At 41.4% G+C, this 25,179-nt stretch overlaps 3 protein-coding genes across 5 annotated transcripts; 2 read left to right on the top strand and 1 right to left on the bottom strand.

Annotated features, from left to right (window-relative positions):
* Positions 1–177: 177 nt before the first annotated feature.
* Positions 178–25,179, top strand: LOC26528593 (calcium-binding protein 4). 2 transcript variants are annotated; one of them, XM_044010091.1, is made up of 7 exons: positions 178–344; positions 456–543; positions 22,371–22,637; positions 23,595–24,261; positions 24,319–24,462; positions 24,549–24,758; positions 24,913–25,179. In XM_044010091.1, the coding sequence occupies exons 3-7, from the start codon at positions 22,635–22,637 to the stop codon at positions 25,077–25,079; spliced, it is 1,191 nt and encodes a 396-aa protein (XP_043866026.1). In that variant the 5' UTR covers positions 178–344; positions 456–543; positions 22,371–22,634; the 3' UTR covers positions 25,080–25,179. The 2 variants fall into 2 exon arrangements, with proteins under 2 accessions (XP_043866026.1, XP_043866035.1); XM_044010100.1 differs by having other exon boundaries at positions 199–276.
* LOC6584232 (mitochondrial import inner membrane translocase subunit Tim13) lies at positions 6,341–6,964 on the top strand. Its single transcript, XM_002009852.4, has one exon. It carries the CDS (start codon positions 6,534–6,536, stop codon positions 6,783–6,785), a length of 252 nt encoding a protein of 83 aa, XP_002009888.1. The 5' UTR covers positions 6,341–6,533; the 3' UTR covers positions 6,786–6,964.
* Positions 19,067–20,163, bottom strand: LOC6584230. Of its 2 annotated transcripts, none has more exons than XM_015161506.2 (2): positions 19,469–20,163; positions 19,067–19,400 (listed from the first exon to the last, which is right to left on the bottom strand). In XM_015161506.2, the coding sequence occupies exons 1-2, from the start codon at positions 20,019–20,021 to the stop codon at positions 19,207–19,209; spliced, it is 747 nt and encodes a 248-aa protein (XP_015016992.1). In that variant the 5' UTR covers positions 20,022–20,163; the 3' UTR covers positions 19,067–19,206. The 2 variants fall into 2 exon arrangements, with proteins under 2 accessions (XP_015016992.1, XP_002009886.2); XM_002009850.4 differs by having other exon boundaries at positions 19,225–19,362.

Genomic DNA, 25,179 nt, shown 5'->3' with positions numbered 1-25,179 from the left:
AACTGTAAAAAATATTTTCGTTTGTGCTTTCCTCACGTATAAAGGATGCAAGCTTTGTTCTTTTTGGAACGCCCCATGTATATTTGTAAAATACCGTTACTTTTGGTATTCTTTTGCTTTGCACCGGGTGGTTACACTGCCGCAGGCTGTGGCTCCATATGCCGTATTTACAGTTAGTTCATTCGTCGTCTTTGTCGCGTTCGCCTGCAGCGAGATTCCGTGCAAAGTTTGATTTTGTGTGTTTTCAGAAGTTCAACGAGTTTCTGAGTTTTCGAAGTGCGTGCACACATTTAGATTATTAAAACACCTTGCCAAATATACATATATTTTTTTCGAGTGCTTGGGTATGTGATTTGTCGAAAGAATCGTGTCAAACACAAGTAGAGTGCGGCCCTATACTTGTAATTCAGCGAACTTGCATATCTCTTATATTTAATGTTTGTAATTCCTTTTAGAGCGCCACTCGTACAGCTGTTGGTATCGTAAAGTTTGATTGACAGTTACCAGTATATCAGCTGCAGCGTGCATCAGTCAATACAAAAGGTAAGCTTACTTTTAAGCTTCTATCCGAAATTGTGTAAACAGAAATTGAGGTTATGGTCGAGACTGTTGATCAAGTCGAATGCAGTGAAATTCTTGTTTGAGGTTATAATGGGCGCGCCTTAACGGGCATATTTAGAAATTCAAATTGAATCAACGAAATTTATGTGCTGATACTAAAAGTAAACAGGAAATTTAAGGGGTAAGCTTAAGCCTTAAGATCCAAATTTGAAAAGTTTAGATATCAAAGAGCTTGTAATTCTTTGGGCTTCATCTACAAAATGTAATTATTTGCAGTGCTTTATACATCCTTAATAAGTTCAAATCGTTCGTTCGTTTTGCCCAACTGCTGTCAAAACCAAACAAATCTTTTTTATTTTTTATTGTCCTTTGCGTTTCCGTTTGCTTCCCTTCCTTCCTTCTTAGAATATTGTCCTGAAAGGTAGTTAATAGCCCACAATGGTCGAAATAGCGGCCACAAAGGAAAATCTCTAATTAAAAAATAAACCCAAAATAAAATAAACAATTAACTCAGGGAATAACGGTAAGCTGAATTGTTGGGCCTTGCGTTAATTGTTAGACAAAAAGTAAAAAAAAAAGAAAAGGAAAATGAAACTTTTGAAAGTTCCTTTCGTGAGCAGACAACATTGACTTGATTGGCTATCAAAGCAGGCTAAATAGCCCGCAGTACATTTGACTGAAATGATATAAAATAAAAATAAAAATAATATGAAGCATTTCATCATTTGGGCGCTGCTCTCTGGGCACTTTTCTTTCTATTTACTTTTAGTGCAATTCAACTTGTGCTTGAACTTTGCCAAGGCTCTCAAAAGGAGGCCACAGACATTTGTCAAGGTTTGCTCTATAGAAAAATATATTCTCTAGCTTGGTGTGTGTGGTGATACCTATATGTGTATGTGAACATGTGCATTGTATATAAATATGCCAAATTTTGCAAGAAACCAAAGAGGATGGGGGCGAGTGGGCGTGTTTTTTTGGTGCAAATGCATAATAATAAATGGCTACAATTTGCAATGGAAACGGAAACAATTAGGAAATAGAAACAGCGAGCGGAAATGTAGGAGTGTCGAGTGGGGAGCGGAGATTGCAGAGAGCGGGTTTATAGCGTATGCCAGTTGGTAATCTGTGCAGAGAGCTATGTGTGCCGAGGTGTGTAGGGTTCGGGAAATTGTTTTGGTCACAACAATTAAGCCAAACTGAAATGGACGCAACATTAATCAAGTGAGCAGGCCAGGAGGGCAAACGAAGCGTGGGTGTCTAGGTGCCAGGGTGCCAGTATGCCTGGGTGCCTGGTGCCCGGGTGCCCGGGTGTCCGGGTGCCAAGTGACAAATAGGCATAGCTGCAGGTCATGCAGCATAATGGCGGGTCGTTCTCAGTCGTCAGCTAAATGAAAACGGCGAGCGCAAGGGGAAGCGGAAACGGAAACGTGGTTAGCCCTACAAAAAAAAAAAGGAGAGGAAAATGAAAAAGTAAAAGTAAAAAAAAAAAAGGGAATGTAAGAGAGGATGTCAATCTGTTGTGCAGTAAGCGGCTTTGGGGCCACTTTGCGTGATTCATTTTGCAATTTGCAAGAGATAACAACATGAAGACTCTATTGCTGCTCACAGCGTTTTAGGAGCACCGAGGCTGGCACTCGACATCCTTTCGCTTGGCTGGCAACCTTTTTAAGCTGATTTCGTCTCCTTTGGCTTTTGCTGCGTCTTAATATAAAATAAAAAATAAAACAAAGCAAAGCGAAGCGAAGCAACAACAGAAATAAATAAAAACAAAAACAAAGTGAAAACAATTTCCGCCAAAATTTACGAATGTTTTTGATTATGAAATGACGCACGTGGCGGTCGATTGGGTACTTGGGGCATTGCAGGGGGGGCTGGGTATGGAGCTGGAACTGGGGCTTGCACTGTGCACTTGGCACACTGGGCGTGGTCGCACTTGAAACTTTGCCAACTCTTATTGTCGTTGTTGTTATTGTTGTTGCTGTTGCTGTTTGTTGTCGTTTGTAGCTGCTACGCTTATTAAATTTGTTTGCTCTGTTTTTTTGGGGATGCTGTTGCTGCTCGTAAACCTGAAGGCAGCAGCAACAGCACCCACTCCACGTCTCACCCCAGTTCCACTCCGCCTCCGCCTCCTCCTCCACCTCCACCTCCACCTTCACCTCCTGCTCAAAACTTTCAGCTCGGATCTTGATGTAAATGCTGTCCCAAAACACTGCCGGGAAATGCTTTCAACCTGAAAACAGGCGCTCGTTGCTTCAGTTTGTTGTTTTCTCATTTAATTTTTTACCTATATACATACATGTAGATATGTATGTCTGTACTTGGAGAGCATGTCGTGTACCGTTAAGCTCTTTAGATTTGATTAAAGTTAATTGGCAGTCGGTCAAAGCTATTGACGGCAGGGCGTCATATGACGAGCTTATGAACGCCAACTTTTTCCGCTCTCATATTATTAAATAAACTGGCACTGCCACGGCTCATGGCACGTTCGGAACTTTTCAAATTCTTACAGCAATAATTACATAATTGCGAATGATTATAAATATTATAGGATTTTTTAAAAGGTTAAAGTGGTTGTTAGAGCTTAAAATAAAATTTCATTTCAAATTTTTAATGTATAATAATGCCTATGTATATGAATGAATGCAGTAGAATCCAGCTATAACAGCTCCACTTGTACGTTTATTGCGAAGAAAATTCTGGTCCCCAGACAAATGTATATGAGCAAACTTATACGGTTATTCCGGGTCGTTATAACTAAATTCTACTGTATATACAATTTTTAATGTTCAATAGTATTACTTATTGTAATCTTTGGCATCCAATTTGATTATTCTTCCATCGTCATACCGTCTCTTTTCGTATCCTGCCCTCTCGTCTCCTCCCTTTATCAACATACGACTTCATGTCCTCCTCTTATTTCGCCTGTCCGTTTCGTTTCGTTCACGTTGGCTAGCTTCTTATCTCTAGGTGATCTTATCACTGTTCCATTTTTCTCACCAGCTTTCGTCCCCTCATCACTTTTACTTCCCTCTTGTTTCCCTGCTTGTATTTTCTTTTGATAATAACATTCGATTATTCAATCTAAAAACCAAAGAAACTAATTCAAAATTGTCTAGCTATGTACATTCATACACATGCAGGGTGTTTTGTAGTCAGGCGGAGCTGTTTGTTTTCAATTAAGATAAAAGTATCAAGAGAGAACTTGGTTATTCAAAACAAGTTTCAGCTTACGAAAATTTCACTTAGCCCAAATTGCAGTGCAACGAAAAAATCTGGAATGTTGCAGTGCACGCGTAAAGGCACACACACACACAGACACTTACAGACGCACACACATATACACACACATACAAGTTGAGTATGCTGGCTGTCATTGGGCTGTGAAGCTGGCGAAAATGTAATTTAAATCATAAATATAATTTTTATTTAATGAATTGGATCATACAGCAAGTTCCTTGAGCTGCCTGCTCATGTGTCTACGTGCTGTATGAAACACACACACACACACATACACATACATACATATACGCAAGCACATGCCGCCTTCTGGTAGCATCGCTGACGTGCAACAAATATTTTACATGACTGACTCAAAGACGGCAACAGAGAAGAAAATTGTTGTAGCAACAGCAGCAGCAGCAGCAACAACAACAGCAAAAATAAAATGACTGCAAAACTTTTCACATAAGAAATTTTCGCATCGTCCTTTGCCCCCGGCCGTCCCCTCAAAAAGCACTTTATCGCTACTGTTGGCATCATCAAGTTGATTAAGTGCATAACTTTGCATCGATGTTTGCTGCAAATATGAATAGTTTGGAATCTGTCAGAAAGTTTTGCCAATTGCAACTGGCACGGCCACGACGGCAAGCATTCATTTCGATGCTGATGGTCCCGATCGAGCTGTGCTGCTCTGGCTCTGGCTAATCCCGAGCTCGGCTTATGGCTGCTGCTGCTGATTATGCAATACGGTAACTGTCAACTGTCGCCCCACCAGTGGCCATCGCTTCCAGCGCCCATCTCGCCATCTCACCATCTCGCCATCGCCTGTGGCCTGTAAGCTGTCGCCTGTCCAGGTGAGGCGGCAGTGCAGCTATGCAGCAGGCAGCAGGCAGCTATGCAGCAGGCAGTTACGTATACAAAAGCGCAAAAGCTGCAACACAATGGCCACCGGCGGGCTGAGAGTCAAGCGGGGGTGTGCTGCTGGAATTGCGGATGGCCTTGCATGTCCGTGTGGCATCCCGTCCCGCCGCCGCCGCTACCCGTGCACAATGTTGCACCCCCGTGTGCCACAATGTCGCCTGTCATTGTTTGGGCGTCGTTTGGGCACAAGAATAGCAGCAGGAGCAACAACAATAAAAATAACAGCGAGCACAACAAAAACGAATGCCATTCAGCAAAAATGAAAGAGAAACATACGAAAATTTTTGGCCAAGTGTAATCCAAGTGGGTAGCGCTACATCTGCCTCAAACAGCCAGCCAGTTCGTCCAGCAGCAAGGACATGACACGGTTAACGATAGCGGAAGCGGAATTGACGACTGGTCGACGGTGAGATGGTGAGACAGTGAGATGGTGCGACTATGCCCCAATTAGATTCTCTCATCAATTACACAGATTCCATGCGAAATCGATAGACATTATGACTTTTTCGATAAATGAAAAGAAATTCCTGGCATACAGTATGCAAATGAACTGTGTAGGGCTCTAACTGTGTAACACAATAGCATGCTATTATTGAATTGATCGATATTCGATAAATTGTATACTTATAACTGAAAGACTTTATCGACTCAACTCTAAATAACATTTAAATTTATATGTATATATTTTTACCCATTTTTCTTATATTCAACTTAAATTGTATTTAAATTTCGGTAGAAATTTTGAGTATATCGATAATTTATCGATTATTATGTACTACTTATCTGCGTTTCTCAAAACATCAACGTTTTACCTCAAATTTCACATTTTTAGCTTATTGATAGTAATGTACACATTTTAGTCTTTCGATAAATTATCGACAACTGATCGCTTTACTTTTCAAATATGAGAATTATTAAATTGAAATTGAGTTGCTAAACATACATACAATATACATATATTATATAGAATATCATAAGTTCTCTAATGTGTTTCTAGTTGACTTGATTGATTTTCAACTATCGATATTAATTCATCATACTAATGCTCGCACCTTGCACCGTGAATTGATTAATTGAGCGAAATTTAAGCAAACTAGTGATAATTATGAGTGAGTGAGGTGTGACCTACAATTGAATTTATTGCATAGTAATTAAATCTCTGTGCTGATTGTCGTCACCCTCCATTACTCAGGCAGTGCTCAGGTGTGAGCACTACCTTCTCCTGCTGGTCACTAACTCCTGCCGCTGTTCATCTACCAAACACCCAAAATGCATTCCTCACTCAATTTTGCTTGCCACCTCAAACTGTGCAATTTCTCTCGAAGCCGAAAGGGCAGGCAAACGGCCTTGCGGGCCACCCACTGCAACCATTGTGAATCAAAAGGCGGTGCTAAGCGGGCGGATGCAAATGACTGCACTTTGAGCTTTTCAGATTTGCATACATAAGATATGATTGAAATTGGTCGGCTGGGGCAAATGGGGCGGGCCGTAAATTACAGTTAACTGCAACCTAAGTGCTGTCAAACTTACTCTCCCTCTCTCACCCCTCACCCCTCCCTCTTCCCCTCGCTCCCTCTCTCTCTCTCTCTCTGCCCTCCCCAATCTCAGTATGAAATTCAGTCAGGCTCTAGGCATGCCGTATTGTGAATGTACTTACCTACTACACGGAGAATTCACTCCAAACTAAAATACTCACACAGAATAATACACACATTTTTGGCTGCACTGAAAAATATAAGGAAATTCTTTTAAATAGCTCCCACGAGAGCGCAAGAAAGCGGGTAGACACAGACAAAGGACGGATAGGAGAGTGCGAAGGTGATGTGAGAGGCATGGAGCAGAATGAGCCCCAAAACTGTGCCGAAACACTTCGGAGCATGCGGCAGCAGATCGCGCTGGCCAACGCACAGCAGATGCTGGGCAAGATAACGGTGAACTGCTTTAGAAAATGCATCGACAGGCCGGGCACATCGCTGGCCAGAGCCGAGGAGCGCTGCTTGGTGCAGTGCATGGATCGATTCATGGACTCCCTCAAGGTGGTCTCTCTCACCTACAGCAAGCGACTCATGCGAGAGACCAAGTAGAACCCACCGCTGAGTCAACCCACCCATTATCCAATAGATTATTGACGCATGTAGACTTCAAGTGATGTTTTTTTATTCGCCACGCATGTTTGTGCACTGGATGTCCTCGAGCATGATTCGCTTTTGTTCTACTTACAAAAAAAATTACAAACAAATACATTACAAACATTAATTTTCAATTTCTTGGTTAGTCTTTGATTTTCATCCAATGCTTTTGGCCAAGAGCTATATACTCAATGTAATCATCCCCTGGGACTTTTTCTTGCTCCCGAAACTGAGCAAACCGAGGATACTAAAGATAGCATATGATCACAAAAGAAATACCCATATGTGCAGATGTATAATACATATCTGCTGGAGATTACTTTAAGGGAATCATCTAATAGATATTCATGAAGAAGTATATACTTGGAATATATACTTGTCAGTGAGAGAAAGCCCAACTCTTCAGATTTAAATATGTAATTTCCAAAACCTTTTGATAATGTTTGGCATGGAAACTGAAAGGTTGCGAAAGGTAATCAAAATGGAATTAGTCTATGGCATCAAGGCATACTTCATAGGGCTCACAATGTGGCCGATTCTCAATTCAATTGTTAAAGTTTCCATTATACATTATTCATATCCTTCACACCTTTATGCCCTTGCCCAACGGCAAATCTTGTCAAATGGATCTACTTCATGGCTTTCATACTATGTGTACGGAATCTGTTGTTCTGTACAAGTTTTTATTTTTGATTAAAAACTCAAGTATTATGTGCGGTTCTTTTATCAGCCGTCACATGAATATCCTGATATGTTTGCAACGCGTAAAAGTCTGCTATAAAGGAATATAAATGATATACGCATACATGTACATGTGTATGTATGTGGCGTGCGAGCGTGAAACCGTCAACAGTCGATTAGATTTAACATGTTCAATTTGTTGACATCCAAAGCCAACAAGTCGCCCTACATACACCCTTTTGATCTCTGAGATCTCGTTGCTACCCCCCCCCGTACTTCCCTTACCCCTCGCTTTTCACGCTGCTCCTCAACAAGTACGCACCAAAGCGAGCTGAGCTGTGCTGGTGCGACAAATCTACTTGCCAGAAAAATTGTCAGTTTTGCAAAAGTGTAATAAAAGTGACTCGGATGCCACAAAAAGAAGGGTCGACCACGTGTCTCTCTCTGTGTGTGGGTGGATGGTGTGTGTGTGTGTGCACAACAAATAACGAGCAAGAAAATAAAACGCATGCAAATATGGCGATGAATACGTAAAATAGATGAGGCGCGCAAAATGCAAATCCACAGACAGCTACTACTTCTGCGTGTGTGCGTGGAGTGTGTGAAAAATGAGAGTGTGTGTGTGCGTGTGTGTGTGTGTGTGATGACGTCAGCAAATAAAAGGCTTAAAGGCAACGCGAAGCAACCATAAAAGGGACAACAAGCTCAACAAACACACAGACAAACATTTAAATTTGAGCCACACACACACACATACAAAGACACACACACACACGCACGCACTACATACATGACTACAAAAGTGGCATATGCATATGCGTACATATGTCCTAACATATGTAAAGCCACCTCAACAGGAGCGAACACGTTCAATAGGCCCACTTGCCAGTATACCCTGTAATAAACCGAATTGGGGGACTGGGTTGTTGATTGGCATTGCCCCTCAAACTCTTTGACTTAAACCAAAGCAATCTCCCATAGATGTACTTACTCTTGCATTCTGAACAAATTCCATTTCATTTCATTCATTTTTCCTCTTCATTACACTATGCAGGGTACCTCAGGGTCGCTCATACCCTCCTTCATTTGCACATTCACAAAGTTTTTGTGTAGTTTCGCCATTTTCGTGTTGCCTTTTTGTAAGTCGTTTAAGCCACATTCGTGTCGGGCTGTAACTGTCTTTTTGGTCCTCTTTTGTTTTTTTTACTGTCCATCCCCAGCTCATGTCGACCGCACGAGCCGCCCCCTCCGTGCTTCCCCCGATTTGCCATTTGTTGACTGCATTAAGTCAACATTTAAGTAAAATTTATTATAAATTAATGCCTCGTGCTTAGCTGGAAAAATGTTTGTTTGCCAGCAGAGCAGAAATTGTATCTCAATTCAAGTGTCTGGGGATTTATTAAGTTTATTGTCATTACGCAGGTTGAGCTGAGGTGGTTATACATATATATTGTAGTATATATATGTCTGAGTATCCAAATTAATTTCATCTAAAGTTTTGTAATGAAAATGAATTCCAATTAGTTCTTATGGATTCAAAAGTTAAGTAACTTTTATGACTTGTGCCAAATAAATATATTACACATATATATAAATTATAAATGATTTATGACAATGAAACCAACATTTTTGTTTTCATATTTTCTTTGGGCATTCATAAAGTTTCCTCTTAAGAGGCAACCACTCAAAGTCGTTGAATTCGTAGTTGATTCATTCTCTTAAACTGTCCAAAAGAGCTGCCTCTTCAGACTACCTGAGCCATAACAGCAATTAAAACTTTCAAAGCCTCATTCATTAGACTCAATAGCATCGCACAAGTGGGCAGGTGCAAAGAGACATCTCAATGGTATATTGACGAAAGTTGGAAGCGTTTGGAGTCGACACCAAATCAAGTGCTAAGCGTGCCTCAAGTCAAACGACTGTCCGATAGCCGGGCTAATGAAGCCATAAGGACTAACGCTGACAGACGAACGTGTCGAGTCTGCTTTGCCCCATAAAGCCCTTCGGATCAAGTTGGTTTACCATGGCTCTGTTGCTCTGCCAATATTTAATATTTGTAATCGCTATAGAAGCTAAAGAAAATTTTTTTAATTTTCTTCATTTTTATACCCTGAACCCATTTTCAATGGGAAATCAGGGTATAATGGTTTTGTTAAATGTATGTAACAGGCAGAAGGAGGCGTGGCAGACCCCATAAAGTATATATATTCTTGATCAGGACGACGAGCTAAGTCGATATAGCCCTGTCCGTCTGTCCGTATGCTTGAACGCGTCGAAATATTTTTTCCTAGGTCTGTGTATAGCACGCGCATATCGAGTTTTGCCTTAAATATCGATAGCTTGCCGTTATTTTGTTATCGATTAAAAACATTATCGAAAACCAGTAATAAATTTATATCTCCTACATCTTTAAAAGTAGAGTCTACAAAATTTATATGTATACTTATATAAATTTTATACAGTTTCGGTTTTTGTCAGAATCTACCCCCCTACTCTTAATTCACCGCCTCACCATCACATTTATAAAAGGCGTATTTCAAATAGTAGGGACTTTTGCTTTGGCAAATACATGTATATCTATGTTATATTTATAATCTGAAAGTTTCATGAATATAGTCCATCCATAATAAAAGTTATTAAACAATTAAATTCCCATAGTAAGCCAACACTGCAACCAATGCGAATAATTATTGATATATCAGTTGCTCGAAGGGTTCAGGGAAACTCATAGTCGAGCAGTCTCGACTAGAGCTTTCTTACTTGTTTTTCTCTTTTTTTTTACCAAGATATTCATATTCATACATATTCATTCATTCCTTCAATATTCATTCATATATATAAAAAAAAAAAAAGTTTGAATTTTTTTTTATTATTTTATTATAGATTAACAGTTTTCACGTATAAAGTGAGAACACTTTGGTGGATTGCAGAATTGTAATAAATTGATTTCAGTTTAAATTGCATTTGATTGGATTATGCCCAATTATGGGCTGCAAAATAAAAGTGTCAAAAGCTCTTGTTTAATTAAATAATAAACTGAATGCCAATCGAACGCACTCAATTATTTATAAAGGTCGTAATCCACATTGCATGTAATTTGATTTCGTTTGAATGTCAGATGACAGCCAATCCATTAGCTTATATTGTTATGCATTTAGTGTATCGGTTAGACTATTGTAGTACTGTAGGCTTAGACTAGTGTAGTGTAGGCTTAGTTTCTGTGCTATTATCCATACAAAGAAGTTACTGAGGCTTGATTATAATGAGCGGTATCCATATGTACCTATGACATGAGATTTTACAACTCTAAAGGCTTAAATCAAACTTAGTTTATCCATAACCATATTTGGGATTAGTTCAACTGATGTAAATTCTTTAATATATATCTCTCTTTTGGTGTTTCTCTCTTGGGCGGTGTTTCGAATTAGAAAACTTTTCTTGGCATTTTTCCGGATAATATAGCTGAAAATTCAGCACTCCCAAGTGCTAAAAGTTTGTCTTTACCACACACATTGGCCTAGTACACAAACACACAGCTCGATTCGCTTAATTAAAGTTTGATATCCACTTTGATACTTCGTTTGGGAACTGGGCAGGCGAATCATTTGTTGTTGTGCGATGGAAACTCGGTTTTCAGATTTCGAAATAAACACATTGTAAACAGTGAAGTGAATTCAATTCGGGCACAAAATTATACACAAATTTTTTATATTCCGTTGAGAAGGCAACACCAAATTTCTTAGTTTCATTCACACTCTGAATTTAGAAATTGGGCAAAATTTTCTAGTGAAGTCATGTCCAGTGCGAATGTCAAAGGCGAAGCCTGTACAGCGTCCAGTTCTGTGCCACGAGCCAGCAATGTGCGAAAACTGATCCAAATGTTCGAGCAGCTAACCGTCTACGGTGTGCAGTCGGCGCCGCCACCGCCTGTGATCCGAGCTGAACCGCCGCAACAGGCGCCGAGAACTGTGAAGACGCTCACCTTGCTGGTGAATGGACGACGCGTTGCTCAGACCAGGCATGAGAGTGTCGAGCAGACGAGATAAGGACTGGATGCGAGCCCGTGAAATGTTGCCATGTTCGAAATTTTAGTGATGACCTATTTTGTGTAGCTAAATCGATGTACCGATAAACAATAAGCAACTGCGATGGAGCTTGGGATTTCTAATCGATCAGTGTAATCGATTGATCTCAGCCAGTCATTGACGTCGACCTGATGTGTTTGCTGTGTTGTAAGAAACAAACTTGAACCTGCGAATATTCAAAGTCAATCCCCAGTGTAAACTTAGTCCAGCTAAATGTCGTATCAATAAAAGTAAAGTCAACGTAAAACCCAATAATCGATGTTCACAAAATAGATAAATACTAAGAGGTTGAGTCTACCTTGCTCATAAATTATAATTGATATATACGTAAATCGGTAGTACTTTTGATTTATCGTAATCCCATTAAGCTTCAAGGTAGACAAATGGATTGTACTATATTAAAATATATTAATCGGTGGTACTTTTAAATTTTTCGATTATATCGAAACTTATCGTTCAAGCTTAAGTGATTCGAACACTATTTTTTATCGATAATCTTTGTTTCGCTTGACCGATAAGTGCCTGAGTGCATAAACGTGAATAGCTCTTGCGACTCCGCTAACTGGCACTCAAAACTTTGCCCTTGAATGCCAATTGAAAGACGTTGTGTAACCAGAGTCCACTCAAGTGTCCCACTCGACTCTTTTGTGGTCGAATGCTGTTGCAAGTGCCGCACAATGCCCACGCTGATTGCACATTCAAGGCGCATTCACTCGATGCCTTTCTTCAGCCCGAGTTCGAGTTTGAGTTCGAGCTCTTGGTCTGGTCAGAAGTTTGGTCAGAACTTTTCAATTGGCTAATTGTTTGTGCATTCCGCTTGAATGAAATTCTTTGCCCAACGGACTTCCAACCGGATTTTTTGTCCGGCTGCCCAGACTGCTGCACGGACTGCCTGTGCTCTACATGGATATCTGCAGTTGAGATTACATCTTTGCATTTGTTTTAATGGCCATTTGCATATTTTATTATTTTATTTATCGTCGTTATTGGCATTTCAGTGAAATTCAATTACCCCTCTACAACTCCGGCCAGCCCTTGTCAGAGCACGGCAAATTATCATCGAGTAGGTGGCTGTCAGAAACAGAAGCACGCAGAGCGCATTGTCGCCTATCCGTTTGCATTATTTACAACAAATAGGCCTGACTAAATGCTGAGCATACCATGAAATCAACATGTCATACACACGCACACACACACATATATATATAGCTACACATGTATTTGCATTTGATTAGTTTGATCATTAGTTGCTTTGTTTAAACTAATTAGAAGCCGCTTTATGTTGTTATGCTATTGCACAACCTGCACAGAGAGCAAAAGCGGATGTAATACATATATGGGCAATGGACGATAATCAAACGAATGTTGTCGTGATGTCCAACTGGCTGCACAATACTCGTTCATGCTCCAGCAAGCAGCTTAATTTATTTAGAAATCAATCGATATACTGCATAAACGAGGTCATTCATGTCAAATAATCCTATTCTAGTGCGAAAACTGTCAAAGATATGCATATATACTATATAAATGTATATACATATTTACGATACGTATATATATATTATGTATAGACTCCACATATGTATAGTTGCATATGTTGGCTGTATATTTGATTTTATATCTCAGAATTTGTGTCTCTGACTTTGCATTCGTATAGAGATTCAGTATGCCAATATTCTCTCTTCGCTTGCATAATTCGAATTAGGCTGTCATTAATTATGACTATGCTGTATAATTATCCCTACTAAGTATATATATTTTTAATTAAATTACAAAATAATTGAATAAAGCTAAAATATATTTTAATAGTAAAAAAGTATAAATAACAAGTATTGTAATACAAAAGATTAATATACAGATTATAATCACAAAAAATAATAACAAATAAAATATAATATTAAAAAAAAAAAATAAAATAAATAAAATAAAAATTAATAAATAAATGCTGCTTATAATGTAAAAATTTTAAGAAAAATTCATTTTATAATTTATATTTTTTACAATTGAAAAAATTGTAATAAGAAACTATAGTAAAATAAATCTTAAATAATATCACAAAAAGAATATATAATACAATAATTATAATACCATATTCTAATACATTTTTTTAAATTTACAACTTGTATAATTAATAATCATAATAAATTTTAAAAATAATAATATAACAGTTAATAAAATATAAGAAAATTTAATAATAAAAAAATATAAAAAATTTAATTAAAAAAAAATATAAAAAAAATTTAATAAAAACATTATTCCTTCTGAAAAAGCATAACGAATTGTTTACATTTAAAACTAAAAATGATGTATTTATTTATTTATTTATTGTTACAAAGAATTAATTCTAAATAACAAGCTTTAAGCCAGAGCAAAGGCCTTCAGGCATGATGTATTTATTATTCATGTCTGTATATATTGTATATTTTTCCTCCAAGTAACTCCCATCATCATATTGTGGTCCAACTGTTGCAGCTTATTGTCTTAGCAGCCATGACTCTACATCTTAACTACACACTTATCTCACATCTACACTCAGTTATTCCTCATTCTATTCTGTTCGACATTCTTTCAAGCTCATCAGATTTCCCTGTGGTTCATCTCAGCCTTTTCCTCTCGTTAGTTTCGGTGCGAGCTGCTTTGGCCGCATTGCTAGTCCATTCGCCTATCTCTTTGCCAATCGCGCCTAGTTTTGTTCTATTTTCTTGTAGGATTTATGACCCCTGCCTGATAAGTTACAGCTGAGCATGTCGCTTCTATTTTATAGTTTTTACTATAACACTTTTCAAGCTGCCTTTGTAAGCTATATGCTTGGAAGGTTTTCCCTAAAGCCTGGCTGCATCCCATTCAGTGTAAAGCCCGCCATGCTCATAAAAATCTGGCCAAATATTGCACACATGCACAAGGATTCGCACACACACACACTTGTACACATATGTATATGTTTATATATATATATATATATATGGTTCCTTGTCTGCCAAGTTGAACAATGTTTTATTTGCGTGGCTTTGTTTTGCGTTACGCTTGAGCTGTTAAAATTTTATGTGCCAAAATTTACGTGTTGCACACTGAATGGGCGGCCATGGGCGTTAAGGGGCGTGCCGCTGCTCCAATACACACACACATATATCTCTGTGTATATACACCCACAATGTGTGTGTGTGTGTGTGTGTTTATACTGTTTATTTGGCCCACATGGGTGTATATGCGACTGTGTGTGTGTGTGTGTGTCTGTGTGTGTGTGTGTGTGTTTATTAATTTATTTGTTTGCTTCGTTTGTTTGTTTATTTGTGTGCACCATGTGATTTATGCGTTGGCAATGTGTAAACTTTAGCTGCGTTCATATTCCCATTATTGGTTTATCCCAGTCGCATTCTTCCTCTTCGCCAACTTTCCACAGATGAAATATTGCGTATGCGGAATGTTGGACAGCCAAACAGCATCAGCATCAGAAGTTGACTCGCGCGCCGCTACGCGCCAGTTAAACAACAGCGAACGTGTGTAAACTAATAAAAAAAACAAAAACTATTCCAACTGATTTACTACTACACACTGCGGCCACGCCCACAAGCCGCGAACCGCGAACCGCGAGCCACGAGCCGCAGCTCAGTGGCAGCAAGAAATTCAAATTAAACAATAAAATGGGCGCCAAAAAAAGATTTGCGGCTTTCACTCATTGTTGTTGTTGTTGTTCCTGTTGTTCGCGCAACCCTTTGAGGCTTTACGGCCTAACCATATTCATGCGGCTCAGTCGCATTGTGGCCAACCGCATGCCAATTTGCTAGGGGTGTGCCAACGTATTGTATTTGGCTCCATTGTGAATTGGTTGTGTTTTATTCATATACTAGCAAATGCCGCTGCGATTGCCCATTGCCCATTGCCTAGAGCACCTCGCATACCTCGAATCTTTGTCAGCCCCGTGCTGCACATAAGTATGCTACAAAAAACGTATACAATTTATTCCATCTTGAAATTGACTAAGTTCGATGTAAATATATCCACACACACCCACACACACACACACATGCACAGAGAGCATAATTTATGCATGAGAATGCTCAATGTATAATAGAGCTAAATAGAGATGGGAATAAAATAAAGAATGCTATATTTATTTAAATTAATATTTGTTCGATTTGAATGTCTTTTGTCATGATTGACAGAAGGCTTCAAAGAGCTGTCTATACTTTGAGCTGACTATAGACATGGCTTAAGCTACATTATAGGGAGCTCAACAAAGCAGCTACTAGGTAATTGTTATTGTTATTGTTATTGTTATTACTGGAAGTTAGTATAAACTATTAGTTTCAATAGACTCTGGCTTTCCATAGACTCGAGATACGCTAGATTGACTCGATTGTTACATACGCTGAAATGGAATTTTGTAAAGAAGAAGAAGAAGAAGTAAATATACAATGAGCATGTGACAGAGAAAGCAAGCTTGCTATATTTTCATTTCAAAACAGTCCCAAGAAGTAATATGACCTGAACTCTGCGAAGAGCTTATATGCCAATCATTATTGTACGCTTCTCTCATGCATACATAGGAAACACACACACACACACACACACACACACACACACACACACACACACATACACAGTCACAGGAGGGGCTTACCATGGGAACTTTTTGCTGAATAACTTTTCTTGCACAGAGAATTTCGTAATTAAACTTTCAGAGTCTTTTAGGGAAATTCATATGTGTGTATTTGCCTAAGCGCAAGTCTCTAGTGTGTCAAGGCGAGGGATATTAAGAATCTTAAAATTACGAAATCTCGGGATTCATTACACGGATTTCATAAAGTCTACAAATTTTAATTTCTACAGTACTCGCTAGATTTTATAAATAATAAGGAAATGGGATGCTTTACAAAGAAATCTAAATATGAATTTATTTATTAACAAGTTAGTATTAATATTAATTAAATAAAGGTTAAGCACTGGCAGCAGAGGTCTACGGCTTTAAATATATATACAGTAGAATCCCGATAATTCGAAATGGCAAAGGGATCAGTTTTTTTGCGATTTGCACAGAAATTCAAATTATCGATAATTATTGAGAACGAATTTCTTTCAAGGAAATATAGTTTGTTTTTTTTTTTTTCGATTTTTCACAGTTTTCGATTTAGAGGGTTACAATTTATCGATACTCGACTGTATATATACATATAATATATACAGTAGAATCCGCTTATAGCGTCCGTACGGTCCCCGGATAAACTTATATGAGCAAACTTATACGGTTAAAGTGTCTTCCGGGTATAAAGATGGTTCCTTAAGCGTCGTTTATATGTACATATGATAAGCTGCATATGATATACACGAGTATACATTTGAAATATCAAGTCTTTGGCTTTTGTGGCTTACGATATCGGCGCTTTCACACGGATGGACAGACGGCAGGCTAGACAGACACTCAGACGGACTGGCGAACATTCCTATATGAACTCTGCTCGCCACGCTGATCTGGAATAGATATACTTTAGGGGAACTGCGACGCCACCTTCTGCCTGTTAAATGCATTTTAAAAATGTTGTGCAGCTTTGTGAGTCCTTTGCCGCACACACACACAGTTAGCCACACACATATTGCTGTCCTTACGCCTCATGCCAACACACAAAAGTTGCTAATTGGAAATCAGCTGATTGAGCTGCGCTCGCTGGCAGTTGACGAGGCTTTTGGGAGCTCCACTTCAGTCACTTTCGAACTTTTCACATCTCAACTTTGTTTCATTTATCAAGGGCTCATCACTTAGCTGTGGTAGCTGCTGCTCGTGCTCCTGCTCCTGCTGCGACATGACTTGTAGCAGCTGGCTTCAACTTTCAACGTGCAACTTCCAGTTGCAAGTTGACAGCGGCTGTGACGGTGGCGGCGCTAATAAACAAATCAACTGCCGGCTGACTAAGTTATGTAAAGCGCATTAGTGACGTGCCACTTGGTTGGTGGCATGGTGGTGCAGTGGTGCAGTGCAGTGGTGCAGTGGAGTGGCGCTGCCTTCATTTATTTCACGTCAGTTGAGGACAATTTTGATAGACTGGCTTTGAACGTGAGAGTGTGTGTGTGTGTGTATGAGTGGGTGTATGGCTCTTGATGACCAGCAGTTAACAATTAACACTTTTGTTGTTTTTAGCTGTCAAACAGCTAGCCTAAGGTTTGTGTGTGAGTGTGTGCTGTGTGTAATGCAAATTGAGATGGCACAAAGTTGTTGCACATATAATGACCAGGATGATGCTGACGATAATGATGTTGCGAGACAGCTGAGAATGATTTGAGCTGACTGAGAATCGCTCGTCGCTCAAATGCAAATGCCAAGGTCCACAAATTGAGTTGATGTCACGTTTTAACGGCTTAACGAGCAGTTTAACGGTAATTATATATATGTATGTGTGTGTGTGTGTGTGTGTGTGTGTGTGTGTGCGTGTGTGGCTGCCACGTAGAAATCCATCAGCGTGAATGCATGCTGTGCTGTGTTAAGCGAACAGCCATATGTTGCCACCAGAGCTGAAGCTGAAGATAGTTTATATGCTAGTCGACAGCGATGGGCGGAGCACGACAGGCATCGATGCATGGACATGGCCATGGGCCATGGGCGTGGGCGTGGGCGTGGGCGTGGGCTGGGCATGCTAGTTGTCCTCGTGCAATGACCTCGTCTCTCTCTTGTTCTCGCCTTGGCACTTCCTTTTGGCCATTTATTTTGCGGTCTGCCAGCCAAGCAGCCAGGACTACGGAATACAGACTACGGACTGCCAGCAGCTGCATGTGGGCCATGTTGGTCACATCCTTCCGCTTTGGACGCATGCAGGCATTTTATTGTTCAGGCAGAACTGCAGCTGCTGATAATGATAATGATAATGATAATGATAATGTTACTGATGCTGATGCTGATACTGATGATGATGATGATGATGATGATAATGGTGCTGATGATGTCCTCGGGCAGCCTTATGAGGTGGCAAAGTGTGCATGGAATGAAATATGTTGCAACACTGTGCACAACCAGCAATTGAATTCCAATTTAAATTTTTGCCCCAAATAAATTTCACTCCTGGGGACTGAGCTCAATTTCGATTTGACCACCCCACCTGTATCTACCTTGAACCCCTTCTTCTGCTTACCTTTGATTTTTATTAAAGTTTTTAGCTGTTGCTGCTCGACTTATTTCGGCTAATTTTACTTATATATGAATGTATATATCTGCCTCTGGCTATTTCCGCTAATTACTTCCAATTGGCTCTTAATTGCCTTTCATTTATCTCATTTTTGCTTTTGATATTTCTACTTTGAACATTTCGATTAGGACGCCTGACCCCAGCCCAGCCCAATTAGCAGCAGGAGCTGGGGCGTCATCAAACTCCTAATTTGCTATAATTTATCTCAGCTTAAAAGCGTGAGAGAGAGGAAGATGGAGAGGGAGAGGGTGGGGGAGAGAGGTCCATTTGAAATAGAAATGATAAGAGCAGAGACCAATTAATGCTATCATAAATTTATCAATATATACACTTGGAATTTAAATGGTCATACAAGACGTACATAGAATTGATTTATCGCCCTCCAGTCGTGACCTTTTGCATCTCATCGAACCATGAGGCAAGCTGCCAAAACGCGGACTATGTACGATGCTGAGAATTTCGATATAGCACTTGCATGGAGGTGGAGCACACGTCGACGCGTCGGTTGATGGGCAGAATGCGGCACCAGGCGTGAGCGAACCATTTACCAATTGCAGCTATGGCTTGGCCGCAAGTATAGACACTCCTCATCACCTGGCGAGATAGGGAACATATCAGCACTTGGCTAGTTGCTTCATGTGAGAGAAACGCAAATCAACTGGAGGCCAGCAGAGTGAGGCGATAAGCGATAGATATTTACAGAAGTCGAATCCGTTGAAACTGGGTACCGGTGGCAGGTCATTGTTTGTGTTGTAGACACTGGTGTTCGAGCCTTGTGCAGTCAGTAGATGCTTTGATTTGTCGCCACTCAATTCGTCGGCGGCGGACGGAGGCGGTACTGGCGGCATCATTGACGGATCTAGCAAGATGTCCTGATGCCGCAAATCCGCTAACACCGACTCGTTGTCGCGTTCCGATTGTATCGAATTGTCCGCGAGCGCGAGCTTGGCCTGCGATGATTTCATGACTTCCTCGAGCATCTTGCGTTTCAGTTCGGCTAGCCAGAGTTCTGTGGCCTGATCGCCGCAGGTGTGCTGGAGGCGTGCCTCCATTAACCGCTGGCTAAGGAAGGAGCTGTGCTCGAATTTGGCCACAGTAGCGGCAACACGGCCAGCAACGGCCTGGATGTTCCAGTCCTGCTGCCTGCCAGCTATTTGAGCCTTGCACTCACCCATACACTCGAATTTCTCGATTAGTAGCTTCACGGTCCGCTTGCTGTGCATGTTCATGCAGGAGACGTGCTTCTTATCCATTGCAAGTGATAAAAGTCCTAGTGGAAAAACAAAAACAACAAGAAATGAATACAACTATTAATATGGAACATATAAATCGAAAAATGAAAAAATAAATAACACAAGTCTGACTGAACTGATACGTTCGAAAATAATAAATGCTGAATGCTGAAAGCACTCACAATTCAGTCACAGCCTCCTCCAATCACGTTTCGCTTCCTCTGTCACTCTCTCTCTCTCTCTCTCTCTCTCTCTCTCTTGCTCTCTCTGTCACTGTCTGTGTCTTTCTTTGTGCTTGTCTTGTGTGTCTCGACTTGTCCTGCCAGCACATCAATCACAATCACTGTGCCAACATTTATGGCTGCTTGTTTGGCTGTCAGCCTTGGCATATTACACATACGCCCTGTTCGCCCCCCGGGCAAACAGCAGCTAACAGCCGCGCCGCATCGGCAGCAATCGCTTGCGCCTCCACCCAAGAGTCTCTCTCTCTCCCTCTCCCTCCCTCCCCGTCTCCGGCTCTCTCGTGTCACGTAGATTAAGGACATTAACAAGGCGTGCTAAGTCATCGCCCCAAGGCAGCTAAGCATCGAGGGCTTACCGCAAAGAGCCAAAGATTATCGTCATGCAGCCAAGCATCCAACTTGTTGGATGACGGCAGAGAATGCAGAGCTTCCTAATGCGACCATTTCATTTGAATGCCGATTATTATCGTTCAGTTCATTCAGTCCATGAAATGCGCATTCCAAGCCAGCATTGCTGCTGCCATGTTCTTTTCAATTACACTCAAGTGACCATGGAGCTCGTCGTCGGAGCAAAAAGTTCGAATATGCTAATCAGCTCTCAACATATCGGCATGGAGCATGTACAAAATTTTCCTTCCTTTATTTGTAACTAAATTTCCATCGAGTGTAACTATGCTCTCTGCATAGCCTTGAGTGCTCTAAAGTTTACATTAAGTTAACATAGCATGCACCATGTAAAACAATATGTTTCTATATAGCCTTGAGTGCTGTAAAGTGAATATGTTGGATGCCTACTAATATGCTCTGCTCAGACTCCGGGCATTGCGGGCATGTGCCAATCATTTTGGTGTAGCCTCGAGTGCTCTAGATGTAATTTGAATACGTAAGAGTGTTCAAGGCAGGTAACTACTCGACTAGTGGATACCCTGATCATGATATTCTTATATAAGTCTCTCATATTTTATGGAAGGTATCCTAAGTATGAAAATTACCAAATCTCTAAAAATTCTAGCTATTACGATATTCAAATAATAATTAAAACGCGAGGTCCAATTATCGATTTTTATCGATTTTAATAAAATAAGTCATGTTATCGCAAAATTAAGAATAAAAACAAGTGATAAACTCAGTCCGAGTTTCAAGTCTGTAGCTTTTGTGGTTAACGGGATACCTGCATGTAAGTTAACGTATCCATAGAAGGTGGGTCGGGCAAGGCTTTATTGACTCCGACTCAGATGTCGTTCTGATTAAGAATGTTATATAGATACGCATTTATATATAATAAAAATACAAAAATATAATAATATATCAAAATTATTTATTTTGCAATTATATTATTAAATTAATTATTATATTTTTGTCATCTGCCTCCACTTCCTCGGTGAAACCATTATACCCTGATTTCGTTCAGGGCATACAACCCCACATTCATGACCATGTTTACTTGAAGAGTATTAAAAAGTTATTTACCTGGTCCATTATGTACCTTTGAACTCATCATGCAGCTGGGCCACCTGCACCTGGTATTTCTACTAATGTATAGATAATAAAACTTTTTCCCGTTGCACACATGTGTAGCTGGCCTGCACCTGCCTCTGCATATGCGTTGTCAGTGAATGGGAATAGTTAAAGAGAACTAAATGCATGCGATGCATTCAGCTGTTAAATTAACTGCTGTCGCACTGAGCTTGTGGCTGGCAGTTGGACTGGCCGGACCAACGGCCAACGACCACGTTGCCCAGCTATGTAGATGGTTAATTCCGACATGTAATTGTGAACTGCCTGTCATGCGATTTGCATGATGGTTTTCAACTTGCGCCTGATTAGCTCGACAGGTAGACATGTGTGTGTGTATGGGGAGAGATGGGAGTGACTCCCATCCCTTGACAGTGTTCCTTCTCTTGGCCGCCCCCTCTTTGCTCTTTGGGGCTGGGCCATATGCGGGCACGTCGAGGCCGTTAGCCAGTGGCAGCAAATTTGAAACGTGCCAATTTAAATGTTTAATGCTAATGGAATTGATCGGCGCACAAGGCTGGCATCGATTGCACGCAGCCAATTGAATCGCGCCGAACACGCGTGCGAGTGAATTGCTTAATTATCATATCGCTGTTTCCCTTTCATTTTCCAGCCGAAGCCCCGCTCTGGCCAGGACAACAGCAATAAGTGCGCAACACCAATGCGTCCCATCAACACAGCTCAGCATGGAGCAGTGTAACTAGAGCGCGCACATCCAACAGTCGGCCAACCAGGTGGACAGCGAATAGCGGAAGCAATACCTTCAAAGTCTAAAGCCGTCGCAACCAAGGCCGTCAAATTGGAAGGAAAACGCCTTTTCACGGCAGTTAACAAGTTTTTAACTGGTTCAACAATTGCCCGCGAGCTGAGGCAGCTAATGGTAAGGGGAACATCTCTGATGTGGAATGTGTGGGTGTGGAATGTAGAGAGTAAATCATAAATCATAAATTGTAGAGTGTAGATCGTATAGCGTAGAGCGTAGAACGTAGAGCGTAGAGCGTAGAGCGTAGAGCGTAGAGCGTAGAGCATAGAGCGTAGAGCGGAGAGCGTAGATCGTATAGCGTAGATCGTAAAGCGTAGAGCATAGAGCGTAGAGCATAGAGCATAGAGCGTAGAGCGTAGAGCGGAGAGCGTAGATCGTAGAGCGTAGAGCGTAGAACGTATAGCGTAGATCGTAAAGCGTAGAGCGTAGATCGTATAGCGTAGAGCGTAGAACGTATAGCGTAGATCGTAAAGCGTAGAGCATAGAGCGTAGAGCATAGAGCGTAGAGCATAGAGCATAGAGCATAGAGCGTAGAGCGTAGAGCGTAGAGCGTAGAACGTATATCGTAGATCGTAGAGCGTAGAGCTTAGATCAAGGAGCGTAGAGCGTATAGCGTAGAACGTATAGCGTAGAGCGTAGAACGTATATCGTAGATCGTAGATCGTAGAGCGTAGAGCTTAGATCAAGGAGCGTAGAGCGTATAGCGTAGAACGTATAGCGTAGAACGTATATCGTAGAACGTATATCGTAGATCGTAGAGCGTAGAGTTTAGATCAGAGAGCGTAGAGCTTAGACGTTTGATCGTATAGTCTAGATCGTAAAGGTTAGATCGTAGAGCGTAGGCCTATAGAGTATATAAAGAATGTAAGGTGTTCTTATTTATTCTATTTGAAGAAGACCCTTGAGTATTCTATGTCTACACTACTTCTACATGTCATTCCGGCATTTCGCTTGCAATTCGAAATGCATATAAGTCTCTTGCTATAATTTAAAGTCGCTTTAGACATTTTTATTGATTTGGCGTCGAGTTGCCATTAAAATTTGAAACCATTTTGTACACACTCTGCTCGATAGACGAAGAACGCGCCGCTCAGTGGCGATGAACCCGACGAGGAGCAGACGGCGGCGGGCACAGACAATGAGCAGGAGCAGGAACAGCAGCCAGTAGATGGCCAGAGGCAGGCTCAGCAGGCACAGCATACAAATGAGCTGCAGGGGCATCAATCGACGGCGAAGCCACTTCAGAGGCGTCAAAGGCAACGCAAGAAATTGATAGCCCAGCAGCAGAAACAGCAACAACAACAGCAACAGAAGGCCGCCCTCTCGGATGCGGACACGGACTCCAGCTCGTGCGAGGCGGCGGGCACGACCAGCACACGAGTCAGCTATGCGCAGCGGAACCTTAGCGACCAGGTGGTCTACGAGCAGTACAACGACGATGACGACTACGACGAGGAGGACGAGGAGGAGGACGAGGATGGAGAGGATTACGATAACTACGAACAGCTGGCCACGCAGCGTGCGCCATTGAAGACAGCGCTACGAGTGCGAGCCCATGCGCCCGCCGGCACAGCTGGCGGGGATCAGGGCAGCGAGACGGGTTCGGTGCGGGCCAAGCGCAAAACGAAAACACGTCAATTCTCGCAGCGCACCAGCTCCTATGCGGTGGACGCCGGCCATGGTGAGGCGGATGCGGAAGCGCTGGACAAGCGTCGTTGCATCTCCAAGGGACAAATGCGAGGTGAGTGAAGCCAAGCAGACGGCTTGGACAGTCATCAGTGTGTTTGCTTCCTTCCAGAGTTCCGTGAGGCGTTCCGCCTGTTCGACAAGGATGGCGACGGCTGCATCACCAAAGAGGAGCTGGGCACAGTGATGCGCTCCTTGGGACAGTTCGCGCGTGTCGAGGAGCTGCAAGAGATGCTGCAGGAAATTGATGTGGATGGTGTGTAGGCCCGTTCTCTCTCTCCCTCTCTCTTTCTATATGTATGTGTCTCTGTCTCTTTCTATTTCTGTGACTTCTCTCTGCAGGCGATGGCAATGTGAGCTTCGAGGAGTTCGTCGACATTCTGTCGAACATGACATACGAGGACAAGTCGGGCCTGTCCTCAGCCGACCAAGAGGAGCGCGAGCTGCGCGACGCCTTTCGTGTCTTTGACAAGCACAATCGTGGCTATATAACCGCCTCCGATTTGCGTGCCGTGCTGCAGTGCCTAGGCGAGGATCTCGACGAGGAAGATAGTGAGTATACAAATATATATATTCGTAGCAACATCAGCTGACCATACAAGTCATTTCCATATATGTATATCCTCCAGCTCTATAGACAGTTCCTATCCTTTATCGTAACCTGTAGTCTATACCGAATTGCTTTACTCCCTGTTTTTCCATACAGTTGAGGACATGATCAAGGAGGTGGATGTCGATGGTGATGGACGCATCGATTTCTATGAGTTTGTCCACGCCCTCGGTGAGCCGGAGGACTCGCAGGAGAATGACGATGAGGAGGAGACATCGCCATTGCCCACGCCCAAATCCACGGTGTCCTTGAGCTACGAGTGAGCGTTGCGATCGCGCTCAAGATTTTTGCTCCAACTCTATGCAACGATATATGGAATATATCAAAACGCCATTTGCTCCGAACGCACAGCTAAACAAATTT

Source organism: Drosophila mojavensis, unplaced genomic scaffold, assembly GCF_018153725.1.
Source record: "Drosophila mojavensis isolate 15081-1352.22 unplaced genomic scaffold, ASM1815372v1 contig_136, whole genome shotgun sequence".
Classification (NCBI taxonomy): domain Eukaryota; kingdom Metazoa; phylum Arthropoda; class Insecta; order Diptera; family Drosophilidae; genus Drosophila; species Drosophila mojavensis.
This window is presented reverse-complemented; position numbering and strand designations above follow the sequence as displayed.

Excerpts from the sequence above, each read along its gene's own strand:
- LOC6584232 (XM_002009852.4), top strand. The coding sequence starts at position 6,534 with ATGGAGCAGAATGAGCCCCAAAACTGTGCCGAAACACTTCGGAGCATG.
- LOC6584230 (XM_015161506.2), bottom strand. The coding sequence starts at position 20,021 with ATGGATAAGAAGCACGTCTCCTGCATGAACATGCACAGCAAGCGGACC. Across the intron at positions 19,401-19,468 it reads TTTCAACGGATTCGACTTCT|CAACTAGCCAAGTGCTGATA; the intron begins GTAAATATCTAT and ends TCTCACATGAAG.
- LOC26528593 (XM_044010091.1), top strand. Across the intron at positions 24,262-24,318 it reads CTCCAAGGGACAAATGCGAG|AGTTCCGTGAGGCGTTCCGC; the intron begins GTGAGTGAAGCC and ends GCTTCCTTCCAG. Across the intron at positions 24,759-24,912 it reads GGATCTCGACGAGGAAGATA|TTGAGGACATGATCAAGGAG; the intron begins GTGAGTATACAA and ends TTTTCCATACAG.